This window comes from Peromyscus leucopus, chromosome 11 (genome assembly GCF_004664715.2).
Source record: "Peromyscus leucopus breed LL Stock chromosome 11, UCI_PerLeu_2.1, whole genome shotgun sequence".
NCBI classification, from domain to species: Eukaryota; Metazoa; Chordata; class Mammalia; order Rodentia; family Cricetidae; genus Peromyscus; species Peromyscus leucopus.
This window is the reverse complement of record NC_051072.1, coordinates 50001534-50021281: the sequence shown is the minus strand read 5'-3', so window position 1 is coordinate 50021281 and position 19748 is coordinate 50001534. Positions and strand designations below refer to the sequence as shown.

The 19748-nt window shown below is 46.5% G+C and overlaps 1 protein-coding gene across 1 annotated transcript; it reads right to left on the bottom strand.

Annotated features, from left to right (window-relative positions):
* Window positions 1-17507: 17507 nt before the first annotated feature.
* Tmem174 (transmembrane protein 174) lies at window positions 17508-19204 on the bottom strand. Its single transcript, XM_028871741.2, has 2 exons — window positions 18447-19204; window positions 17508-18279 (listed from the first exon to the last, which is right to left on the bottom strand). The coding sequence occupies exons 1-2, from the start codon at window positions 19076-19078 to the stop codon at window positions 18141-18143; spliced, it is 771 nt and encodes a 256-aa protein (XP_028727574.1). The 5' UTR covers window positions 19079-19204; the 3' UTR covers window positions 17508-18140.
* Window positions 19205-19748: the final 544 nt, after the last annotated feature.

Here is a 19748-nt window from a genome sequence, read left to right as displayed (position 1 = left end):
CACCATGTGGGTGCTGGGACCTGAACCCCAGGCCTCTGCAAGCACTCTTCACCACTGAGCTGTTTCTCCAAACCCAGTCCAATCACTCTTTAGTAACCTAGGGGACCAGTTCTGGGACACCCCACGGTGATCAAAACCCACAGATGCTCAGGCCTCCATTTACCACAGCCCAGCATTTACCAGTGACTACCAGCAGAGCCTTCATACTTTAAACTGCGTGTGATGCCTAGAACATCCACTCTATGTAAGTCGTTGTTCGACGATTTGTTTAGAGAACAGCAACAAGACAAAAGCGACAACCATGTTCACCAGGAATGCAATTAAAAAATATTTTTAACCTGTGGTTGATTGAAGGATGTGGGTCACAGGAAGCCAAATCTGTGGCATGGAACTTTCAGAAGTGCCTTCTGCGAGAGTCAAATCGGCTGTGAGGTCCACCTTTTCCCACATCCAGTACTTAAAACGGAGCTTCATTTCAGCATCCGTTTCAGATCATGAAGTTACTTTGAAGAAGGCCACATGCTGAATGAGGGTGTAACAGATAGACGGGAGCCAGAGCCACAGGTGACAGCCTTGTGATGTGTTACTCAGGTTTCTTACATATGACAGAAAAATGAACTTATCCTACCTAAAAATCACCTGAGGCTTTTAGTTGCCTCAAGACTGAGGGGCTGGTGTGTAACCCTGAAGGACAGTGCTTGCCTGGCATGCACAGGGGTGTGAGTTTGCTCCCCAGAAACAAACAGAGCAGACATTGAATTTCAAATGATACATTAGGGTAAATTTAAGTTTTATTATTTTATATTTACCTAAAATTATACACATACATATAATCATAGAGATAGATAGATAGATAGATAGATAGATAGATAGATAGATAGATGATAGATAGACAGATAGATAGGTAGGTAGATAGGTTGGTAGATAGATAGATAGATAGATAGATAGATAGATAGATAGATATAGATAGATGATAGATAGATAGATAGATAGATAGATAGATAGATAGATAGATAGATAGATAGATAGATGATAGATAGACCGACAGACACACAGACAGATTATGTACTAACCACAGACAAACAAAAACCACAGTGTGGAGCATAAGAAACCTCCTTTTGTATGGTTGGACAGGGTAGTCCCAGTGACTCCCAAAACAATATAGGTTATTGCTATAGCCTTGGTGGTCCCTCAGGGGTTAAATATAGGTCCCTATTGCTGAAAACATAGAATATTTCAGACACAGGACTCCAGCTAGATCTGGCTTGAAGGCCTCCTTCATGCAGTCTAGTCTCCATGGTTCCAGAGAATACTATGCAGGCTGCCAACGGCGGGAAGCCATTAATAGTCCCACCCCGCTGTGACACCCATGAACCCCAACAATGACCACCGTGGCAGGAGAGCTGTAAAAGTTCAGTAAGTGGCACTCACGTGTTGGTGGTAAGCAGCAGTTATCTGATTTGGACTTACTGCCCTCTCCACAGGAGGGAAACCTGGTACTAGAAACCTGGCCACCTTCCCCCGGGCTAGTGAAATCACAAATCTTAGAATCTACAGCTGCCACTTTGCTTGACCAGGATAATTCCTTACTACATTATAAATCTTATATCTACAGGTAAGTGTAGCTACGGCTCCCCCATCAAAGAACTTCTCTTCACAGCAAATGGAGACTGTCTCAGAAAACCACAACTGGATACAGTGCTGAGAAAAACAGATGGTGGGGAGCCCAGCCCCAAAGGATACATCTACATCACAGCTTCTGTATCTATGGCTTAGGGAACACAAGGAAGAGAGCACAGGAAGATTGTAAGAGGGAAAATACCAGGAAGTCTGCCGAGAAACAGTTTCTCCTAGAAACCAGAAATGGCTACATAAACAGGACCAGAACAATGGAGATATCAATGGGCATGCCACCACGGAGGAGGGAAGGCTTCGTGGGCTTCTGCACCTACACAAAGAACTCTAGGCAACTGTGGAAGAAGGAGAACTAGCCTGTCCCAGGGAAGAGGTGGGTTGTCCAACATAAAGTGGTCAGCCCTAAGACCTTAAACACACAAACAACAAAAACAGACTCAGCAGGGAGTATTTATATATTTGTGCATACAGACGTGTATGTGTGTGTTACTTAAAAGCGTGAATAACTGTAGTTGACCTTCATATAGCGTTGTAGAGTTTGAGTTTTTAAGGAACACATACTATCATGCTTAATCCTTATGAGGCTTTGTGTAACAGATCCACCCTCACCCATACTAAACCTGAGACATCTAGGAGCCATGTGGGTTTTCCAACCGTCTCCCTTCTAGATTCTGCTAGGCCTTTGTGAGTCAGGCTCCTGGTGTCTCTTTTTCTTTTAGCTCTCCATCAATGATGCCTCCTGTGCTGGCTGGTCTTTATGTCAACTTGAATCATCTGAGATCTCAGATGATTGCCTCAGGAACAGTGGTTCTCAACCTCCCTAATGTTGCAACCTTTAATACAGTTCTTCATGTTGTGGTGACCCCCGACCATAAAATTATTTCGTTGCTACTTCAGAACTATAGTGTTGCTGCTGTTATGAATCGTAATGTAAATATCTGATAGGCAACCACCAAAGGGGTAGAGACCCACAGGTTGAGAACTACTGCTCCAAAGGCTCTGGCTGTAGGCAAACCTGTAAGGCATTTTCTTTTCTTTATTTATTTTTTTTTTGTTTGTTTTTCAAGACAATGTTTCTCCGTGTAGTTTTGGTGCCTGACCTGGATTTTGCTCTGTAAACCAGGCTGGCCTGGAACTCACAGAGGTCTGCCTGGCCTGCGCCACCGCCACCCAGCAAGGCATTTTCTTAATCAATGATCAATGCGGGAGGGCCCAGACTATTGTGGATGGTGCCATCCCAGGGCTGGTGGTAGTCCTAGGTGTTAGGGTCTGAGAGAAGCCCCCCAAGAAAGACCAACAGTCATGTATGCAATTTAGCAAGAGTGTTTATTTCCAGCATGATGGGGTGGCAAATAGCAACCCCAAAGCGCGGGGGGGGGGGGGTGTCACAAGCAGAGTTAGGGGAATTACAGAGAGGAGGGATTAATCTGGTGCTGATTGGTGGAGGAAAGATTAGTCTGGCAGTTGATTGGTGGGAGGCTGTAGTGGTTAGGGGCCCAGAAGTGGTGGTGGGGTCTAGTGTCTAGGGGCTTGTTGACAAGAGGGTAGGAAACACTATCTTTAGCTAGCAGAAGTCTAGGGGACATCTGCTGAGCCAGCAGAAGGAGTTTGGGGCTCCTGCTGAGCCTGCAGGAGTCTGGGAGGGGGGCACCTGTTGATTGGTTGCCCCAAGTTGTGGTTTCCCTAAGAATTGCTTGCTCAGCTCCAGCCCATTCTAGTGAACCAAAACTAAGACCTGGTCAGGGCTGCAAGGAGAGCCTGTTATGGCCCTGGCTTGGCCATCCAGTCCTTTCACTGGGTTCTATAAGAAAACAGGCTGAGCAAGCCATGAGGAGCAAGCCTCCCCCATGGTCTCTGAACCAGCTCCTATCTTAAGGTTCTTGCCCTGTTTGAGTTCCTGTCCTGACTTCCTTCAATAATGGACTATGATATAGAATTGTAAGCCAAATAAACCTTTTCGTCTCCAACTTGCTTTTGGTCACAGTGTTTCATCATAGCATAGTAATGACCCTAAGATGATACCTTCAGTCATCAGTAACAGCTCCTGTGAACCAGAAGAGATAAGACCTCCTGCGCTTCCACACAATATCACCCTTGCTTAGAGAATTTGGGTGACTGGGTGGTTCTACGGTCAAGGTTGACTTTCTAAGACCACACTTTCAGAGTCAGTCAGTTACTGTGCCGATAATGGTTTGAGAGATGTAAGAGAGCAATGAACAACCAAGACTACCAGAGAGGTTGGCTGTGGCAACCTGCCAGCGCTCAGGAGAGAGCCTCTTTGTTTCGTTGGGCTGAGCTCACTCCTGGAGTGCGAGTGATGATGGATTACACTCAAGAGAGTTGGTATTGAGAAATTCTGGCAACTGACCCACAGCTAAGCATGCATACAAACACTGAGTTCTGTCCCCAGCTAAGAAAAGTTTTAGTCATGTCCCTAGAACAGCAGTTACATCAAGAAGCCATTTAAGTCCCACTGATAACAGTGTGCTGGCCTGCTGTTGGGCCTGGACCATGCTGGGTCCTGGAAGGGGGGTGAGTATACCCATAGACAATGGGGTAGTTAGGGCTCATGGCTCAGAGCCTGGCTCACAGCCTGCCAGTGACCCAGACTCCCTCAATGCTCAGACAGTGGAACAAATTTCTGGATGCCTCTAATATTAATCTTTAAAAAGAATTTTATTATGTATACTGCATTCTACCTGCATATATGCCTGCATGCCAGGAGAGGGCACCATATCTTATTACAGATGGTTATGAGCCACCATGTGGTTGCTCAAGTGAGCAGCCATGTGGTTGCTGGGAATTGAACTCAGGACCTCTAGGAAGAGCAACCAGTGCTCTTAACCTTTGAGCCATCTCTCCAGCCCCTCTAATATTAGTCTTGAATGTTCTTTCAACATCATGTTAAGACAATGGTTGACATGGAAATAAAAAATAAAATGCATAAGAAATAGCTAGACAGCCCATATAAGGCTAAGTCCTGGGGCTGGAGAGCTAGCTCAGTGATTAAGAACACTTATTGCTCTTGCAGAGGACCTGGGTTCAATTCCCAGCACCTATACGATGGTTTACAGTCTTCCATAACTTCAGTTCCAAAGGATCTGATGCCCTCTTCTGACCTCTGCAGGACCAGTCACACATGTGGTGCACACTCATACATGCAGCAGAACACTCACAGGAGGAGGAGAAAGGAGAGAAGGAAGGGATCTGTTTTTAAAACAGCTAGGTCCTCCGTGGTTGGTCAAAGCTTATTTTCACATTTAAGGGAAACAGTACAATTGGGTTCTGCTGCATGTAGCAGAGAAAATAAAATGATAGTGGCTTAAACAAGACTTATTGAATTAATGAATTGGTTTTTCTTTAATTTATCAGAAGCCTAAGTAAACGCCTTTTATTTTTCCTTCATCTTTTTGTCCCTTGACAGTCCACTTTATTACAGGTGGCTGCTGGAGTCCCCCTAATCACATCCAAGCCCGTGTTATTCTGCAAAAGCAAAATTTCCCTGGCCCTTTAGGTAGGCATTCAGGTGGCCCTTTCCCCAAATTTCCCCTTGTATCTGAATGGCCAGAACTAATCATGTGGTCGAGTATAGCTGCAAAGATAGCTGGGAAATGTAGTCTTTGAAACATTTCCATGTGCTTCCCATGTCTTTCGGTATTAGAAACATTTCAGACCTTTAAGAAGTATCGAGGAATGGCAAGAGGTTTTATTTATGTAAGTAATACATTTTACTATTTACCATATCAGAGCCTAAAACCAAAAAAAGAAAATAACTATTTTCATTAATTTTAAAATAAAAATTATAAGCCCTTTATATGTTAAGAAATGTGTTTTCCAAGGCAAAAGTCCCAAAAGCTTCCACCTTTAATCTGCTGTGATTGTGTTTTGATTAAATAATATTAATAAACTCAGACCTCTGGTAGATGTATAGTTGGAAAACAGGGAAGTGGTTTTTAAAAGACTTTTCAGGAAATATGGATTTTTTTTCCTTTGATTTGACACCCCAATTCATGTGATAGTTATCTGAGAAGGTCACTTGCAATATATAGTCTGAAGCGGTATTGGTGAATGTCTGGCCCTCTTTACATTCAAATACATTGGTCTCTTTATACATGGAATGGGTTTTCTCCCACACATGCTATTGTACAGTGTCAGGTCACAGTCTTACGGACTGGTCTGTTTATACATTGAAAGTCTGTGGTACAACATCATGTCACAGTCATATGGAAAATATTCATACTTTGAGTTGTGCAGATCTTTTGAATGTTGACACGTTTCATTGTATACTATTTATATTAAGATATAAATTCTTAAATCACATTTTTAAAAAAATCACTCCTGATCTTAAAGGAAATGTTTACTTTGGGGATGCAGTCAAGCTAATGGCGAACATGACTTCCCAAAGTTCTGGTTTTCATGCGAAAGGTTGAGGGCTATGACTCAACACTACCAGTGTTTCACTTGAAGCAGCAGATTCATTGTTCATCGAGTCTCCCAAACATATGAGTCTGAGTCACTCGGAGCCGCCTATCAGTCTTTGTATTTTTTTTTGAAACTAGATTTTACTACACAGCCCAGACTGGACCTGAACCCTTGATCCTTGTGCCTCTTCCTTCCGAGTACTGGAATTACAAGCACGAACTGCCACACCCCGGTCAACACTCCTTAAGTTCAAATGGTCCTTGAGAGACACTGTTGGTTCAGCGGCCATTCGCTCGCAGACCTGCTTTCTTCAGAGCGATGGGCAACAGAAGTGTATTGTGTGTGCTCACCTCCTCCCAGACGACTAAAAGGATCCGTTCTCGAGGCTTGATGCTTAACCCTTTCTGCAAAGCATTTTGTAGTGAAGCTGCCATTTGGATCCCTCTGCCCTGAGGGTTGAACCTAAGCCATATACTGCACAATTACCCTCCCAAGGCTTTTCTTAAACCTTCTACTGTGAAACAGGCTGCCCAGGCAGGCCTTGAACTCTGAGCCCTTCTGCCTCAGCTTCCTGAGTCCAGGCCAGGTTTAGTTTTTTACTGTAAGTCCTAGGGAAGAATATATCTGTTTTTAAACTGTAATTTAGTTAAGTCATTTATTTGACTTTTGAGGCATGGGCTTACTGTGTAGCCCAGTCTGGCCTTAGACTTAACAGTTCTGCCTTGGCCTCTGGGGTGACAGGTGCATACCGCCGTGCTTGGCTAAGAATATAACTGCTGCTGGGCAACATGCTGTTCTCATCCTTCCCTGTGCCCGCTCTCACACACCACCACTAACAGAGTGACTAAAAACAACAGAAATGTATTCTCTCACAGTCTGGAATCAAGATGGTGGCGGGGCCGCGCTCCATCTGCAAATTCCAGGGGACAGTCTGTCCCTTGCCTCTTTCAACTCCCTGGTGGCTGTTGGCGTTCCTTGGCTGGTGGCCACATCTTTCCAGTCTCCGCCAGTGTTAGGAGTTGGCCTTTTCTCTGGTCTGTAAAATCTTACTCTGTCTCTTTTTTTTTAAGGGTACCTGTAGTTGGTGGTAAGACCCGCTTAGGCAAGCCAGGGTAAATAACATCCCCATCTTGAGGGCCTTAGGTCTCTGCTAAAACTGTTTTCCCAAGCAAGTTAAAGGTGACAGGCTTCAGGGACTAAGGCCTGATGTCTCTGTGAAGAAGACATTTTTTTTTTCAGTCTAGCACAGTGGCTGCTTTGGCTCGTGCCAAGCCACTGGCGGGCTGATGCGGCCACTCTGGCTTTTACAGCGCCAGTGAAATAGCCGCATGACTAAAAAGAGAGTGGATGTTTTAGAATGGTAGTTCATTAGTTTTGACCCCGCCCCTCTTCAAAAGAATTGTGTGTGTTGGGGCAGGGGGCACCCCCGGGAGCCTGGGGACCTTGTGCGCATCCTCTGATCAATGCTGATACATGTGAACAGAGCGGGTTGAGCAGACAGAATTTTCTGCTACAGCAGCCCAGGAAGGGGGGAAAGAAGATGTGAATTCCCACAGGACACATTCTCCCCCAGAAGGAAAGGTTTCCTTGAGAATTCTGTGCCTGAGCTCCACAGAGCCCTGGTGGGCAGGAGGGTAGGGACCAGATGCTTCAAACAATCAGGATCCCCTGAGAAAGAAAGAGCTTCTGGAGTGAAGAGGGAAAACTGGGTTAACAGAACCAGAGAGAACAGAGCTGGGGACCAGCAAAGGACACAACAATGGCCCCGGGCAGGGTTTCACCCAAGTCACAGTGGTCCTGTTTCTTCTGCACATCCGGCCCAGGGTGTCAAGGGATCAGGGTGTTCCTTACAGAGAAGCCAAGGGTCACACCAAGCCTCTGGGTAGTGTCCCAGTTGGTTCAAAGAGCCAGGCTGCCTCCCAGGTTCCCTCTGAACTCACCTCCTCTCCCAGGTGTGGAGTTATTTACCCCGGCAGCAGCTCCCAGCCTGCCAGGAAAGCCAGCTGCTTCGGTCCCTCCCATTTTCTCCTATCCAGGTAGAAGGTGGTACCTCCCGAGGACCCAGACTGCTGCTGGCACCGCACAGTTTTCCAGGGTGCAATAGCGTGTCCGGAGTGGAAAAGTGCGTGCTGCTGCTGCCCTGGACATGTCCTCTGGGAACTTCCGCAGTATATGCACATGGGGAAAACCAAATGAGAGCTGCTCCAGAGACCTGGGGCCTCTGATCAATGTGAGAGTGCTGTGTGTCATGGGTATGGCGGTGCATATACACTGTTGCGTATACATCAAACTTGGGTATCACACTTGTGTATGGCGGTGCGTATACACTGATGTGTATACATCACACTTGGGTACAGAGGTGCATATACACTGATGTGTATACATCACACTTGGGTACAGAGGTGCATATACACTGTTGCGTATACATCACACTTGGGTATCACACTTGTGTATGGCGGTGCGTATACACTGATGCGTATACATCACACTTGGGTACAGTGGTGCGTATACATCACACTTGTGTCTACGTCGTCTGTGTTCCTGCTCCACAGATTGCAGCAGCATCCATGGAAACCATTCATAGCAGAACTCAAGAAGACAGGGTCAACAGCAGACGTCCACAGAGAGGTGCCGTTCTTTCTCTTCTACCTTTATTTAAAATATTATTTTATTTAGTATTTGCTCTGGTTAGTTTTTTTTCACCAACTTGACACAAGTTAGAGTTAGTTATCTGGGAAGGGGGAAATCTCCACTGAGAAAAATGCCTCTAATCAGGTTAGCCCGTGAGCAAGTCTGTGGAAGCATTTGCTTGGTTAACAACTGAAGTGGGAGGTCTCAGTCCACTATGGGCGGTGTCACCCCTGGGTGAGTGGACTTGGGTTGCATGAGAAAGAAAACTGATGGCTGGAGAGATGGCAAGACCCAGGTTCAATCCCCAGTACCCGCAAAGAGGCTTACAACCGCCTGTAACTCTAGCTCCAGAGGGATCTGACATACTCATGTTCATTTACACACACACACACACACACACACACACACACACACACACACACACACGCACACACGCACACACACACGCACGCACACACGCACACACGCACACACTTATACATAATTCAAAATGATACTAAATATAAAACAGGAAAGAAAGCAAACTGAGCAAGCCATGAGAACAAGCCAGTAAGCAGCTTTTCTCCATGCTCCTGCCTCTGCTCTGCTTGAGTGCCTGCCCTGACTTCCCTCAGTGATGGACGTGTAAGCCTAATAAACCCTTCCCTCCCCAAGTAGCTTTTGGTTGTGGTGTTTATCACAGCAATAGAAACCTAACTGGACGAGAATGTGTGGGAATTCGTGTGAAAACCTTATAAACATGTAATATGCAATGTGATTTTGAAAGTTAATAGTTACACTGGAATAAAGTGGAAAATGAGTCTTCCATGCTCCATCCCAGAAATAATCATTACCAGTTCCTGTGTATAGTTTAAGGGATTTTCCATGTATAAAAATATTAAGCATATACAAGAATATTTTCACACACGTATTCATGTGTTCATTCATTTATTTATGTACTGTTTTGTTTTGTTTTCTCACAAGGGTGGATGAGAAAATGTGTAGCCCAGGCTGGCCGTGAACTCACAATCCTCCGCCTCTGCCTCTTCAACATCTACCAGAGTGTGCCACTCCAGGCAGCTGTTTCTGTAGCTTTGAGGCAGGGTATCTCTGCACAGCCCTGGCTTGCCGGGCCTAGAACTTGCCTCTGGTGCCTTAGTGTTGGCATGACCAGCACGCACCGCTCTCAGGCCCGCTTTGAAAATGTTGTTCCTTTGAACTAAGGCATGAGAGGGTTGGGCCGGGAAAACAGTCCTCTCCATCTGCCTCACGCATGAACATTCTTGTCTGAGTCTGTGATTTACACCCGTGTAGGTTTTGCAACACAGAGCAGAATCTTTGCTAGAGGAAAACTTCTGAAACCCAGGGAATGGATTTCCTTGCCCGTTCATCTGGCCATTCATCTTCTTAAAAGCTCAAGACAAACAAAATTCCCTGTCTGAGACCTCTGTGGCTTCCCAAGGCGGGTGAGAACGGTTCCCGAGGCGTGGCCTCTGCTCTCTGGTTTGCCATCGATTCTTCCACAGCGACCCAGCGACGCTTTATTTATTGCAGCTTTCTGTTGATTTTATAGCCAACTGCTGACTGCTTGGGGGCATAAAAACCTTGATGATTTACAAGTATTAAGTGGGAAAAAAATCCATAAATCAGGCTGCATAATAAAAGAATGCAGGTGAGTAAGTGTGCACACCTCGGAGAGTAAAACCGTGCAAGGCAATATTTTAATAAAGAGCAAGAGAGAAGCTTCCCTCTCGGTTCTGAGGTGATCAAAGGAGTTTTATGGTTCCCAGGCAGAGGTTTTTAAAGAAAAAAAAATGTATGGACCAGGTCAAAGTGTTGAAGTTTGTCAAGGGTTCCCGATGCTCCCAAAGCTATTCTGTGGAGGATGATTCTCAAACACCCCAAATCCTTCTCCTGGCATGCTTTTTTTTTTTCTTCTCTTCTAGGCTTCTTGGGGGGGGTCCAATAATATGTCTAAAGTAGGCGCCAAATCTACAAATTCCATGGGAATCCTACAGTTGGGGGCTGTTAACAAAGAGGTGTAAAGTGGAAAAACCTCAAAAAATGTTTTTGTTTGGGAAGTAGTCTGCTCCCCGCTATGAATCCTTTGCAAACTCCCTGCTGCCCAAGATAGAGTGTACAACAGTGAGAGAAGTTAGGTACTGGGTGCTGAGCAAAAGCATCTCATTGCGTGGGGCTCTGGGTGCAAATCAAGGAAAGCGTGGGAATTAGAAAGAAAAGGGGGGCAGCTGCACACTGAACAGATGTTTGATGGCATGAGGCAACTGGACATTTTCAAGTGTGGCAATGGCTGTTGCAGTTGTTTATGAGTCTTTGTTTTTTTAAAGATACACAATAAAATTATTTTTCATGGTTTTTTTGGTGTTGTTGCTTTTTGTTTGTTTGTTTGTTTTTTGTTGTGTGTGTGTGTATGTGTGTGTGTAGTTTTTTGTTTTTTGTTTTTTTTTTTTTTTTTTTTTTTTGAGACAGGGATTCTTCTGTGCAGCCCTGGCTGTCCTGGGCCTCATTCTGTAGACCAGGCTTGAACTCAGAGATCCGCCTGCCTCTGCCTCCCGAGTGCTGGGATTAAAGGCGTGTGCCACCACTGCCTGGCATAATGAAATATTTTAGATTAAATAATTTGATAGATTTTTTAAATGTCCAGGTGAATGTGCATGGTGCTGTAAGTTGATAATCATTGAGGTTGGAAGATGGCTACACAGATTTCATGGACTATTATCACCCCTCTCTAATTGTTCGAAGGTATTAATCATGTGAAAAACAAATAGACCAGACATGGTGGTGCATACCTGTAATCCTAGCACTCTGGAGGGTGAGATAGAAGAATTATGAATTTGAAGCCAGTATGGCTACATAATGAAAACATGTCTCAAAAAAAAAAAGAAAGGAAGGAAGGAAGGAAGGGAGGGAGGGAGGGAGGGAGGGAGAGAGGGAGAAGGAAGGAAGGGAGGAAGGAAGAAAGGAAGGAAGGAAGGAAGGAAAGAAAGAAAGAAAGAAAGAAAGAAAGAAAGAAAGAAAGAAAGAAAGAAAGAAAGAAAGAAAGAAAGAAAGAAAGAAAAGAGAAGAAAAGAAAAGAAAACTCGGAAGACGGAGGCAGGTAGATCTCTGAGTTCGAGGCCAGTCTCGTCTACAGAGTAAATTCCAGAACAACCAGGGCTACACAGAGAATCATCCTGGAGGTGGAGAGGGGGGAGGAAGGAAAGGAGGAAAGGGGAGATAGCTCAGTTGAGAAAGAGTTCCTATGAGGAACTGGGTTTGAGCCTTGAGCTCCAGAACCAATTTTTAAAGGCAAGCTTGGCTGTATCTGTGTATGTAATCCCAGAGAGGGAAAGATAGGTGTACACCCAGGTTTCACTGGCTAGCCGGACTACGTGGTGAGTTCCAGGCCAGTGAGAGACCCTGCTTAAAAACAAATGGTGGGTGCCAACTGAGGAACGACATCAGAGACTGACCTCTGACCTCCATATGGATACACACACACACAAGGCAGAGCTCCAAAAGTCAGGCGTGAAAGTGTGTGCCTGTAGTCACACTAATACAGTGTTGAGTGAAGGGGTCACTTGAGTCCACAAATTCAAGACCAGTTGGGGCAACCAAGCAAGACTCCTGCAAAACCCTGCCAACAGCTAACAGGCTGGGTTATCTGTCATCTTTTTGTAAGTTCTCATACAGTCACCTTGCATTTGCTACCCAACACGGACAGAGTGTTGGCTATGTGCAGGGCCAGCGAGGCCCCTGTGGATGCTGATGGTGCCGTAGCCGATAAGATAGCATGCAGGTTGTGTGTGACAGGTGGAGACAATGCTGGGTTCTAGACCATATCCTATCTGATGGATGCTGGAGCCTCTCGACTCATGGTTGACAGAAGGTTTCCATGCCGTGGCTCTGGAGAAGGGCGTCTGTCTGGGGTACAGCCACCCCCACAGTATTGAGGTCCAGTGAAATCTTACCCCACGGATCTAACAGTAAACAAGTCAAAGGGAGTCCCACAGGACTGAAGCTGAAAATGGACACCCAAGGTCAGTGCTCCACAAACAAGGGGCTTTAGTTTTCTACTGTGTCAAGAAGAAGAAAAGCAAGGGGAGAGCTCAAAGGGCTGTTTGTGCAGCCAAAAACCACAGGGTGCATTGGGAAAGCTGCTGCGCATGGGCTCAGTGGAGCGTAGGGGAGGCGACTGCAATCCCTGGGGAACCCACACCTGCAGAAGTGCTGACCTGGTGTTGCAGGAGGGATCTGCCCGCCCAGGCTCAGGAGAGAAAGGGTGTGCGCTAAGGGCTCGGTGGAAGCATCCTGCCTTAGGAGTTCCGGTCTTGCCTCTCAACCCTTCGTGAGCTCACGCCTGCCCCACCAAAGACATCCACAGCTCTCCGCTTTGCCAGCCAGGAGACTCAGTTCTCATCTGCTCCCTGGTGCTCCCAGCTAAGGTCAACTTTGTTGTTCTTTCGTTGGCATTGTTTGGAGACTCAGCCTAGGCTGGCCTGAAACTCCCTGTGTACCCCAGGCTAGCTTTGAACTTGTGGGGATCCTCCTGCCTCAGACCCCCCACGCTCATCCCTGAGTGCTGAGGTTATGGGAGAGAACTGCCATGGTCATCTAGGAGGTTCTTAAGGAACTTGTTTCCTTCGTTCAGAAGCCTTTTCTCCATGCCATCTTTGGGGCCCTCTGCTGGAAAAAGCAGGCTCAAGTCTTGAACAGTCCTCATTCAGCATATCTACCGGCACTGTAGCTGTAGGTTATATAGTTATCGGTTGTATAGTTAAAGATAGCACTGTAGTTATAGGCCGGGGCCCAACCTCTGTGGCCGTAAGACGGCTTGTACCTGCTCCACAATGCGCAATATGACTCCACCTTATCAGAGCTGTTCGCAGTGATGCTACCAGAATGTTCTTTGTCCAGATGACGATCGAGAGGCTAATAAAAAAGAGGAAGGATGCAGGTCCCACAGCATCCACAGAACTGTGTTCTTTTCTAGGATTTTGGTTTGTTTGTTTTTTCACTTTTTTTTTTCAGTGACGTGTTCTGAATGTTTCCACAACTGTTATTGGTCTTTAATGCAAACAAAGTTAGATATATACATATATCCTGGATTTTGGGAAACTACCTGAGTTGTCTACTTTGGAAAGAAGTCTACCATGTTGAGTTGCTCTTGTACAGGAATTAACAGCTTTATTAAAAATGTTGAACTTACTTCTTTTTATTCGTACAAAGGTAACACACAGTGTTAAATTGAAAAGTCTGATCTGTGTGGGTTTGATAACAACAACTAATAAAGTATTTTTTAAAAAAGAAAAACCCACTTGTTTCCTATAATTAAAAGCCTTTTCAGCAACATTTTGAATTCGCTGTAGGTGGTCCACCACATGACCCCACTGGAGGCCGAGTGTGAAGGGAGGAGGCAGAGACATTACACCCCAATAAGCCTTCTGGGTCTTGGCCTAATAGGTCACAGTTCCTCTTCTTTGAAACACTCCCACAGAATCTACCATTTCTAGCTGCTGAGTCACCACGTGCTTGGGATGCCAAAGACGTCCCACGAGGCCTCTATGCTGCTATCAGGGTCCCTGAGGTGAGAGATGTCCTCCGGCCAGCCCCTGATGCTCTGCCACCAAGAGCAGGGCCATCTCCACTGGCTCAGTGATGCTGTACCCAGCAGCCGGGGCCCAAGGCCCAGATCACAGCCATTACAGTTAGTGTGGCCAGTGGGCCACCCACTGGCTAATGCCATCGCTGAGGTGCAGGGAGAAATGCTGGTTCCCTTCCCGGGAACCTCGGGGAGCGGCAGCAGCTGCATCATAGTCCTTGTCCTTAGGAGCTAAGACAATTTTTTGAACGCTGTTCAGGCCAGCTTGCAAATGAATTAGTCTAATTGAGTTCACCCCTATGCTCATGAAACTCAATGGGCCAAACACACACACACACACACACACACACACACACACACACACACACACACACAAAGTAGGAAAGGCACTGGTTGGGAAGGAAGGTTTCAGTGGGACAGAAGGAAGGCAATAAGAGAGGGTCATTAGTTGCTGTTTTTTTTTTTATTTGTTTGTTTTGTTTTGTTTTTTAAGTTCATATTGAAGAAACGGAAAATTGGCTCTGATCACCAAGTTTTTTCACCTCGAAAAATGTAACCGATGATGAAAGTACAGGGTGCCAGGCTCCAAGTTAACCCTCTCATTTTTCACAGCTTACTGCCTCGGACTGTTCGGACTGCATTGACGTTCCCTGAGACGGTGCAGAATTGGGGGGGGGGGTTGGGCAGACAATTGTGTGTCTCCTTACACCGTTTAAAGTTACTATCTGTGAGTCAATGCGAATAAAGTGGCCTTCTTCCAAAGAGATAAAAATGAAATATCCTCTGCTTCCCAAGTGCTCTCACGCAAAGCCTAGATGCTTGGCAAGCCGGACGTTGGACTCCTTGAGTGTCCGCCCAGAGCCAGGCTGCCTCCCCCACAGATCATCTAAGGAGGAGACAGAAAACCAGGGGACCTGGCTCCAGGCCCCTGACCCCAGGTCAGTCTCACATTTACCCTTGATGAGATCCTGAGAGAAAGTTCAAAGGCGACCATGTAGGTCGCAGCCCGAAACTGTGGAGAACACATACACACTGGCTGACCAGGAGCCCAAGCCAGCACCTGGTGGTCACAGGCCAGGTGTCCCTCGGTGGGTTTCCCATACTTCAGCCTCAGCTGCTCCCAGATACGAGAATAGAGTATGGTGGAACTGTCTCACAGCAAGAAAATCAGCGGAGTTCACTCCATTGTATAGTAAAGACGCTCCCTTGCAGGGCGGGTGTAGCAGGTAAGACAGCTTCCCCAACCCACCCAGCCTCTTCTGCTGCCTCCCACATGCATCTGCAGGCTCCTCCCTTCCTTGTGTGTTGTGCTCCCTTCTCTTTCTGGCGAGTATAAACGTTCCTTTAAGTCCCTGCATAGTCCTCACTCCCTGACCAACACCACCGGTAGCCAGACAGACAGACCCTGTGAACAGGACTCCGTGGGGTCACACAAGGCAATGGCTCTGACTTTCCTTCTCCAGGGTCCCCCATAGGCACCTGAGAATAATCAATAGATCACAGAGAAAAGTAACCAGTGTCCATTCCCCCACTAGACTGGAGATGTTCTGAGGACAGAGCTGTATCTGCTCTTTTCTTGGTTTGGTTTTTCACACGTATCTTCTGGCTTTGTGGCTGCTACAAATTAGATGTCAACAAATAAACATGGCTTGAAACACACACACACACACACACACAAATTCCCACCATTATCTTTCTTTTGCAATAGTTGTGCTTATGTCAAACTGGCCTCAGATGGGGTCTGTAGCAAATAATAACCTTGAATTTCTGACCTTCCTGCTCCTGCCTCAGCATGCTTGGATCACAGGCATGGACCGCCGTGCCCAGTCTATGTAGCAATGGGGAATCAAACCAGGGTTTTGTGCATGCTACACAGGCTTTATATCAACTGAGCTCCATTCCTGGCTCCCAAACTCCGATTTCCTGATCGCCTACTACTGCAAACCTCACACGTATTCTGAACTCCTGGGGACACTAGTCCTGAAGTGGCATCGGTAGAGACATAAATGACGTCTATGTTAGCTTAGGGACTGGAACAGTGGCGTTGAATGACTATGCTGTCTGGAGCTAAAATCCCCCGAGGTCCCATTCCTGAATAGCTGGCCCTCCCAACAATCCCAAGACGACTGTCTGTCTTGTCCAACCCAGCTCTGTACAGACCCCCTTTCCCGACATGCCCCTTTTGGTGCTCACTATGACTCAAACCACGATTATAAAAGGAGATGAGGATGGGAAGAAAAGGGCCAAGGAGGGCAGGGCTGTGCCATGTGTCAGTCAGCATGCCGTTAATGATGCTCTATCATGTCCTTGTCTCCTAGTCTCCTCCCTAAAGTCAGTGGCCCTTGGCTAAGAGAACCTTAGCTAAGAATTGGAGATTTTGCTGGTCATGCTGGTGTACCTTTAATCCCAGCACATGGGAGACAGAGGCAGGTGGATCTCTGTGAGTTCAAGGCCAGCCTGATCTACATATTTATGTAGTGAATTTGAAGACTGTCTAAATAGTGAATGTCGGGATTTCATGAGCATGTTGGATGGAGAAACACTATGCAGAGTACAGAGACTTCTAATTTTCTATTGCTTGTTATCACCAAAGTGAAAAATAACTATAAAAGCTTTTATCCCTAAGGCATAATATGAATCACAATAATAAGTCAGGTTATTTTACTATCATTGAAAAAACTAGATCTGATAGAAAGTAAAGTTAGCTCCATGTATAAGCACAGTACTGAAACCTTAAAGACCTGCTAATTCTTGTGTCTTTTCTGGGAAAAACACCTTCACCTTGAATAGCCCTTTCTCTTTGTAAAGCTTTTAGATACCTCCTAAAGTCTGCAACTTTGTTCTGGTTGCTGACAGCTCAGATTTAGAAAGATGAAGGAGATCAGCTTCCTTTGTTCTGAGGAATGTGAACTCTTCTCACCTGGGGAGATTGGCTCCATGATTCACCACTGTCCAGTGACGGGGCAGCTCGACTCTGTGGAACTGTAACAGAAAGTACCTGTGTTCTGTAAGCCACCTGGCTGAGCCAGTTCAGGCCAGCAGATCATAGCCTGGCGGTGAGGGGGGATGAGGGAACTCACTCAGGTACATTACACCTTGAACTTCAACCTTGCAGAAGCAGCAGCAGCAGCAGCAGATGTCACTGTGACTCAGTGACAGATTATGGATTTATTCATCAGCCTACGGATCTCTTCCACACTGTCTCATCAGTCATCCAGGACTATTCTAACACGAGGCATTATTTTATTCCACTCCATTTATTCATTTATTTGTTAATGGGTTTCCCCTCTTTATTTCTTTTACAGACTTTTCAAGATCCAAAGGCTTCAAGGGAGATCACATAGCAACCAGGTTGTTTGGGAGAAGTAAGTCCATTTTGGGAGGCCCAGCATGGGTGGGGGGAAATCCCTGTTGGGCCTACTTCCTCTCCAGTCCCAGTGTATCACTCAGAAAGCTGCCATGGCCTCTGGAGTTAAAACTCCCAAGGCACTAATGCCTTGAAATGGAGACAGGGTGGGGGATGGGGAAACGGGTGCCGTTTTCCTCCTGGACCTTAAGCCGAGGGATCTTACTTGGTTTTGTTTTCGTTTTCCTGGCACTAGAGATCAAACCCCAGGCACTGAGCATGCTACATTTCATTCTACCACTAAGTGATGCCTCCAGCTGCAGAGAATTTCTTAGCTGAGAGAATTCAAACCTGTAGCACATGAGAATTAACCCGGGGCAGCTTAATTTAAGGGGTACGTTTCACACCCTTCCTTTCCACTTCTTTCCCACCTTGAATGACATCTGTAAGGTCGCCTGAGCTGCTTTGGCATCTAACTTCTGAAGGTCACGACATCCATCTCTCCAAGTATCACATCACAATGACTTAGATGCCCATTCCCTGAACGTTACAGTCTCTAGCGAGGGAGGGCGTATATATCTCCTCATAGGGGGGAGGCGAGAAACGGACCGAGTCCTCTTCTTCCATCTGCATCCCTTCTGGCTGGTTAGCATCAGAGCTGGGCCTGAAACAGCACAAAACACAATTCTGCAGAGCTCCGAAGCAACCACCCTGGGTGGCAGGTTACAACGACATGTACAGTCCCCGTCACCTGCCTGGAGGTCCAAACACAGCCATAGATACTAACTGTGATGCTGAATGGGAGAAGAGCGATCCCAGGACCCAGCATACCTGTCGTTTCTAACACCCACGAAAGGAGGGTAGCCCTCGTTCTCCACGAATGCAGCGTTGTCTTGAGGGTAGATAGTATAGTACTGAGGGGGGCTTGGGGTGGCCGCCACTGCTCCGCTGGAAGGTACGAGGCCGAGACCGCAAGGGTTCATCATGGGCTGCAGGTAGGCGGCATTCATCCCCAGAGGCTCCTGAGCACCATATGGAGGAGGAATGTACTGTACCACGGTGGCCCCGTGGAAGGTGATGGGCTGGTTGATGCCGGTGAACACGAAGGACTGTCCTCCCGAAGTCTGGTCCGAGTCCAGGCCCCTCTCCTCGCCTTCGGTGCACCCCTGGCAGGAAAGCATTTTGAACTTGCACACAGCGATCAGGATGAACGTCACTCCGACTGAGAGGAGGATGGGCCCGAGGAGCTGGGTCCATTCAAAGTGGGAGACGCCCTGGTACTTGATCCAGCCCATGACAGTGAACGTGATCCCCACCAGTCCTAGAAAGATCCCCGAGAAAAGCAAAGTGGCCCCCGCCTTGTCGTCGTCGGACACCTGGATGTCGGCCGTACTGGGGGTGTAAGGAGTGACAGAAAACACGTTGAGCGGGAAGTCCTCGGGGCGATTGTTGCTGTGCTCCATAGCCCCTCTCACGACGATCCAGCAGGAGAGGAGGCAGAGACTGTGAGAGCGGGGAGCGCAGCGGCTCAGTTAGAGAAGGACCGACCTTTGGGTCTCCGTGGTTAACAGAGTATAACATACACAGGCTGAACTTTGTTTAGAAGAATAAAGGTCCAAGAAGTGAAGCCCGAAGTTTTGTTGTGGGTTTCCAGAAAGCGGAGGTTTCTGTTTTATAAAGGAATGGCAAGCTGTCTTTCTACTTTACATTCGTTCACCCAGTTATCTACTCATTAATAATAATAATAATAATAATAATAATAATAATAATCACTCCTTAAGCCACTGTTGTGTCAGAGATGCTGCTCTACAGTCACATGTGGCACTGCCCTATGCTTCTGTTTCTGTCCCTCCAAAGCCAGGTTTGTGCCAAAGGCAGCAACACCCTCAAGCTGGAGGGCGTCCTTGGTGTATCATCGGCCACCTGAACTTTTTTTTTTGGTTTTGGTTTTTGATTTTTTTCTTTTTTCTTTCTTTCTTTTCTTTTTTCTTTCTTTCTTTCTTTCTTTCTTTCTTTCTTTCTTTCTTTCTTTCTTTCTTTCTTTCTTTCTTTCTTTCTTTTTTTTGAGACAGGATTTCTCTGTGTAGTTTTGGTGCCTTTCCTGGATCTCACTCTGTAGACCAGGCTGACCTC

Coding starts and splice junctions, on each gene's coding strand:
- Tmem174 (XM_028871741.2), bottom strand. CDS start 19,078: ATGGAGCACAGCAACAATCGCCCCGAGGACTTCCCGCTCAACGTGTTT. Junction 18,280..18,446: donor GTGGGTGTTAGAAACGACAG/GTATGCTGGGTC, acceptor GTGCTGTTTCAG/GCCCAGCTCTGATGCTAACC.